General features: G+C 59.0%; 1 protein-coding gene across 1 annotated transcript; it reads left to right on the top strand.

Annotated features, from left to right (window-relative positions):
- Positions 1-524: 524 nt before the first annotated feature.
- Positions 525-5418, top strand: SNCG (synuclein gamma). The gene is made up of 5 exons (XM_086381159.1): positions 525-893; positions 1690-1731; positions 2025-2152; positions 4812-4883; positions 5131-5418. Exons 1-5 carry the CDS (start codon positions 773-775, stop codon positions 5149-5151), a joined length of 384 nt encoding a protein of 127 aa, XP_086237285.1. The 5' UTR covers positions 525-772; the 3' UTR covers positions 5152-5418.
- The last annotated feature ends 811 nt before the right edge of the window (positions 5419-6229 follow it).

Genomic DNA, 6229 nt, shown 5'->3' with positions numbered 1-6229 from the left:
ATGAGCCTCGGGGAACCTGCTGCCCATCCATGTGGGCGGCCGGGACGCGGGGGCACTCGTGCCTACTCAGCGTCTCTCACCGCTGGGCTGTGGGAGCCAGCAGGTGGGTGGAGGCCCAGAGGGAGAAAGGGTCACACAGTCTGTAGCTGGGCCGGGCCATGGGTTAGCCTTTTGTGGCCCAGTTCTTCCACCTGGCCTTGCCCGAGCCCCAGGATGGGGGCATTCACGGTGCTGGGGAGAAGTTGGGCAGGCCAGTCCGGGAGGTTGGCCACTCTTGCCCGACAGGCCAGCTTGATCTTGACCCCTGCCCTACCTGGGACGCCAGTAGCAGAGGCGCCTTTCTTTTCTGTGTCTACTCCCCCGCAGCCCCTCTCTGCCCCAGAGGTACACAGACTCAACAGCCCCAGGCCTGGGAGCACCTAGTCAGGGTGGCCCCTGTAGGTGCCCAGGGTGGCAAATGAATGCGGGGCAGTGATGGATAAGGATGTGTCCAACCTGCTACGGTCTGTCAGGGGGCAGGGGACGGGGGGAGGGTTGAGCCAGCAGAGGCCCAGGGTACCCTGGGAGAAGGTGGGGGCATTCTGCTCCCTCCCTCCCTCCTTCCCCGCCCCCTCCCCTGGGCTGGCCGGGCTCCCATCAGCCGCCGCTGCATCATCAATATTTCATCGGCGTCAATAAGAGGCAGCCGCAGGGACAGAGGCTGCAGCAGCACTCAAGCCAGCTCCGGTCACAGCTCATCTGGGGAGTCAGACTCCCATCCCTGCCCACCGCCATGGACGTCTTCAAGAAGGGTTTCTCCATTGCCAAGGAGGGTGTGGTGGGTGCCGTGGAAAAGACCAAGCAGGGAGTGACAGAGGCAGCTGAGAAGACCAAGGAGGGTGTCATGTATGTGGGTGAGTTTGGGCGCGGCAGGGCCGGCAGGGAGGGGCGGCTCGGTGGCTGCTAGGTTCCTGGACTGGACTTTATCCCCTGACCCCAGGGAGGCACGTTCGGGAGGGATGAGGACTCCTGGGCCCAGAGGCCCCGCACTCTCCTGTACACCCCTGTCTGTCTGGGCCTCTGTGGGGTTGAGGGGTCTCAGGCAGGACGGCAGGAGAGGCACTTAGCCCTCAGACACACCTGTGTGTGAGCACAAATGCACACACCGCCACACACCAGCACCCCGCCCCAGTATCCCCCACAGCCCCGGGACTCAGAGAAGAAGCCACACTGGAGCCCTGGGCTGAGCAAGCAGGGACTCAGCAGCCGGGCCGTAGGTCCGCACACTGCCCAGAAAGAAGGGCTACCTCGGGGAGATGAGATGGACCCTCAGCATCCTGGCCAGCCTCCCAAGCCCCCTTCCCCTTCAGCTCCTTCCAAAGAGGAGGCCAAGCTGATGACTCAGCTCTTGTTGACCCTATCAATCCCAGCTCCGAGGCCCAGGCCACACCCACTCGAGGTCCACCCACCAGACCCTACCTCAGGCTGGTCTCTCTCTTCCCTGCATCCTGTCCTGTCCACTTCCCATCCATCCCCTTCCTCCAGACATAGCAGGAAGTGGCCTTTGAAAGGATGGCTGGCCCCCGGACACCATCCGCACTCCCCACCGACTCTGCAGCTTGTCCAGCTGTTCTGTGGTGTGTTTGCCCTGACCACTCCCCTCCCAACACCTGGAGTGGGCTTGGGCTGACACCTCCCTTTCCTCCACAGGAGCTAAGACCAAAGAGGGTGTTGTGCAGAGTGTGACTTCAGGTAAGGTGACCCAGGACCGGCGGACATGGAGGGTGGGACATCAGGAGACTTTTGCACCTGGCTACTAAAGACCCAAGCCTGGGGCCCTCTTTACCCCCTTGCTGTACTAGGACCCAGGCCTCCAGAAGCTGGAGGTAGGCCCAGGGTGGACCACCTGATCATCGTCAGACTTTCCAGGGAGTCAGAAAGAGGACAGCCTAGGTCTCCAGTAGAGCAGAGTTTTGAGGGCCCAGGGCAGGCCGGAGCCGGGTTGGGTGGGATCAGGGCCAACGCCTGCCAGATTCCTCCCACAGTGGCTGAGAAGACCAAGGAGCAGGCCAACGCTGTGAGTGAGGCCGTGGTCTCCAGTGTTAACACCGTGGCCACCAAGACTGTGGAGGAGGTGGAGAACATTGCAGTCACCTCTGGAGTGGTGCACAAGGTGAGATCCAGTCCCTAGCTCGGGGCCTGTCCTGTCTCCTGGGCCCACGGAGGCCAGCTGGGGAAGAAGCATTATCATCCCACTAACTTACAGGGCAGAGAAGGCAATGGCACCCCACTCCAGTACTCTTGCCTGGAGAATCCCATGGACGGAGGAGCCTGGTAGGCTGCAGTCCATGGGGTCGCTAAGAGTCGGACACGACTGAGCAACTTCCCTTTCACTTTTCACTTTCATGCACTGGAGAAGGAAATGGCAACTCCCTCCAGCACTCTTGCCTGGAGAATCCCAGGGACGGGGTGGGCTGCCGTCTCTGGGGTCACACAGAGTCGGACACGACTGAAGCGACTTAGCAGCAGCAGCAACATACAGGGGAATGGAGACTTAGGGGCCCTGGTTTGTGCTTGGTGTTGTCACATCCCGGGAACCTCACAGTCACCCCTGTGTTAGGAGCAGGGGAGGGCCCAACTGGAAAGTGAAGGTCAAAACCACGCCCACCCGGTGGTGCTCAGCATTTAGGAGACACCACGTTTTACTAGCGAAAGCAGGGTCCTGTGAGCCCCACGTCGTGACAGGCAGCCTCCCACAGGCAGTGGACACCAGATCAGAGCTGCTAAGTCACCGCCTACCCAGTGACCAGCCTCCCTCCAGAGCCATGCTGGGCTGGGCCTCCTCCTGCAAAGAGGTGCAGTGAAGCAGCGCCCCCTGGTGACGGGAAAACAGTGAGGTTCTGACCACACCCTCTGCCTCTGTCTTTGTGGACTTGTGTACGTGCCTGGTCGTGTGTGTGTCTGGGCAGCAGAGAGCACAGGGGCAATTTGTGGGGAGGCGGGGAGCCTGGCTCCAAAACCTATGCTCTGAAGAGAGACTCTGAGTGAGACAGGAGGAGATTGTGGTGGGAGCCAGTTCATTTTTGGGGCAGGAGGTTTTCCTATTCCAGAGATGAGCTGTTCCCAGATGTATAAGCAGATGTTGTTTAGAAAGTTCCACTGGCACAGTGGAACTGGCACAGGCCCCTAGGGGCCAGTGGAGTCCTAGGTACCCAGCACTAAGAATCCCTGGAGTGGGTTAGTGGAAGGGTAGGCAGTGACCCTGCCTCTGGCTCTGGGCGCAGCACCGAGGTCACAGTATCTCCAGACTCTAGGAGCAGGCAGGTGCCCCCTCCCTTAGGTCCCAGCTCTTATTAGCCTGTGACCTTGGGAAGCTACTCAACTTCCCTGGGCCTGCATATTCTCAGCTGTAAAATGCTTGTTGGGGGTGTGTGCTGAGTATCCATCCCACTGGGCTGTGATGATATAGGAAAACAGCCCCGTGAAGCAGCTTCGCCTTGCTTATGGTGAATACCCAACAAAAGGAGGTGACTGTATCATCATTATCATCAGTGACCCCAGGCAGGACCCAGATGTACCCCAGGAGACCCCAGGCCCCTCCCCCCCCCAGCAAAAGAGGCCTTAGAATGGGGCCAGGTTGCCCCTGAGGCCTCTGAGCAGAAGCCTGGACACTCCTCGCTGACTTTGGAGGAGGGCTGGTGAGCCCTTGGCTACCTCAAGGGAGATATTTCTTGGTGACAGCCCAAAACCATCCATGACTCGCTGTCCAGTGAACCGCAGAAGGAGGCAGCACTGGCCACCTGTCTGACTGCTCATGCCCCAGCCTCATGCGCCCACCCTGGGGCGGCCAGGACACGTGGCCGCCTGTACTTTGTCTGAGGAGCCTCCCCCAATTCTGGCTGCCTCAGTCCACCAAAGGGCAGGAGGACACCATGGTAGCCCTGAGGGGGCAGGACCCTCCACAGGTCAGTGCTGAGCCCAGGATCCAAGCTGATCATCCAGTCTGACCCCAGCTATCAGTTATCACGCGATCACCCCAAGGCAGGACACCATCTCAGGCAAGGGTCTGGTTGGGTGTAGGTAGGTAGAAGGAGACAGGAAGTGGGAGAGGATTATATAAACCCTGCTGGTCTCACCTGAGGGACCAGCCTGAGCCCATGCCCATCCAGGAGGCAGGGAGAAGGAAAGAGGGAAGCACTCATGCTACTGGGGATAGGATTAGGCCTGGAGCAAGCCAGACCTGATCCTTGTAAGCCCCACGGCTTTGAGCTCTGAGGCCTTGAGTTGAATACCTGGCCTCTCTGGCCATGGGGCCCCCATGTGAACAGTGGAAACATGCCCTTCCTTCCAGGGGTCTTTGAGGATCACAGTAGGAGAAGGGTATGTGGTCATGTGATTCAGGAACACTGAGGGTGGGGTCAGGCCCGGGGTTTCAGAGGCCACTGCCCACCCCACCCACATCACTAGGCTTGCTCATGGAGAAGGCCCAGTCAGGGACTGTCAGGGACTCACTGCTGGCTTCTGGGGGTGAGGCTGGGCTCAAGGATACTTGGTACTCCCAGAAGGCCTTGGCATCATCAGACAGCCCCCACTGGGAACCCTTGCATGAGGTTCCATCACCTCCAAGGCCAATCTGGCCTTCACACCTCCCTCCCCTCCAGCCCCCCAGGGAACCCTTACATGAGGTTCCATCACCTCCAAGGCCAATCTGGCCTTCACACCTCCCTCCCTTCCAGCCCCCCAGGTAGTGATGAGGACCTCCTTCTTTGAGGTCAGAGTAGTGAAGCTCTGCACCCTCCACCTGGTCCCACATCCCCTTTGCTTTTCCACAGGAGGCCCTGAAGCAACCTGTCCCCTCACAGGAGGATGAGGCGGCCAAAGCGGAAGAGCAAGTGGCTGAGGAGGTAGGAGCTGGATCCCTGGGGTAACACAGGGGTCCCTGGGCAAGTTGCTTCCCTCTCAGGGTCCCAGAACCCACAGGGGAGCCTCCTGACCTGCAGCCTCCTGAGCCTGAGTGTGAGATCCCCTCATGAATAACCTCCTCAGGGCAGAGAGGCATAGATGACACCCTTCCTCCCCACTCCCCAAGCCAGGGTAACCACTGAGGGGTGGGGCCCCAGAGCCATGTGTGAAAGTCACTGTTTCTTCCAGACCAAGAGTGGGGGAGATTAGAAGGCTGCCAGTGATCTGCAGAGGCCCTGAGGAGCATGCCATCGCCTCTTGGCACAAGGGGTGTCTGGTCCTGGAGTAGGACCCACAGAGCTGCCCAGCTCCCCACACCCTCATCCAGCCCCCCACAGGCTGTCCCCCTGTGCCGTCAGCTCCCTAGCCTTATCCCTGTCCACCACCCTCTGATCTTTCTGATCCCCACAGATGCTACTGTGAATTTTTTTTTTTATGATTTTAATGATTCCAAATAAAACTCAAATCCCCACTGCATACCTGCTCATTCTTCTCTCTGTTCTGCCTTGTTCACGAAGATGCCCCCTGGGCCCTCCCAGGAACAGGGGCTGGGCCAGGTATGCTTCAGGGATGCACTGGGCATTTCCAGCACCTTCTGAGAGCACGCAGTGCCTGCAGAGACACCCCCGCCCCCACCATTGCCTTTTAACGCGCAGGTGGCGGCCCTGCTTTTCGGCTCCCGCGAACAACCTCGAGAACATGCTGTCTGCTGCAGCATGAGACCAGGATGTCCCAGGTTTTGAGCTTTGACTCACCCTGCAGGGATGGACCGCTCTGATGGCAGGGGTCCTCCTGGGCCCCTGGGGCGTGTCCTTGGAGCCAGTTGTCCTTCTGGGAACAGGGACACCTAGCACCCATCCCTGAAGCAGATGGTAACTTTGAAAGATGCGAAGTCTAAACTCATAGCGAGGACTTTTTGCATCCTCCTTGGCAAAGAAGGACATGACCCCAGAGTTCCTCCCTCCTGTCCCCACCCAGCCTTGAGCTCCCTACCAGGTTGGAGCTGGGCTTTCCCTTCCTTCAGCAGAGTCCTGTCAAGGATCATTAGAAAACACAACGGTTGAGAGGCAGGAGAGGAAGCATCCGCCTAGAGAGAAAAAGAGTCAAAATATTTGTTGGGCTCCTCCCAGATGTGGGACACTGCACTAAGTGCTTTACCTCCTTTAATCCTCAAAACCAATTGTTAGTACGTCCCCAGTTTCACCGAAACTGAACTAAGAAACAGAGAGGTTAAGTAACTTGCCCAAGGGCACAGAGCTAAGAAGCTGGGGCCTGGCAGAAGGCCAGG

Source organism: Bos grunniens, chromosome 28 (assembly GCF_055505025.1).
Source record: "Bos grunniens cultivar Pamir isolate PY7600 chromosome 28, Bosgru_T2T1.0, whole genome shotgun sequence".
Taxonomy (NCBI): Eukaryota; Metazoa; Chordata; class Mammalia; order Artiodactyla; family Bovidae; genus Bos; species Bos grunniens.
This window is presented reverse-complemented; position numbering and strand designations above follow the sequence as displayed.

Coding starts and splice junctions, on each gene's coding strand:
- SNCG (XM_086381159.1), top strand. CDS start 773: ATGGACGTCTTCAAGAAGGGTTTCTCCATTGCCAAGGAGGGTGTGGTG. Junction 2,153..4,811: donor CCTCTGGAGTGGTGCACAAG/GTGAGATCCAGT, acceptor GCTTTTCCACAG/GAGGCCCTGAAGCAACCTGT. Junction 4,884..5,130: donor AAGAGCAAGTGGCTGAGGAG/GTAGGAGCTGGA, acceptor TGTTTCTTCCAG/ACCAAGAGTGGGGGAGATTA.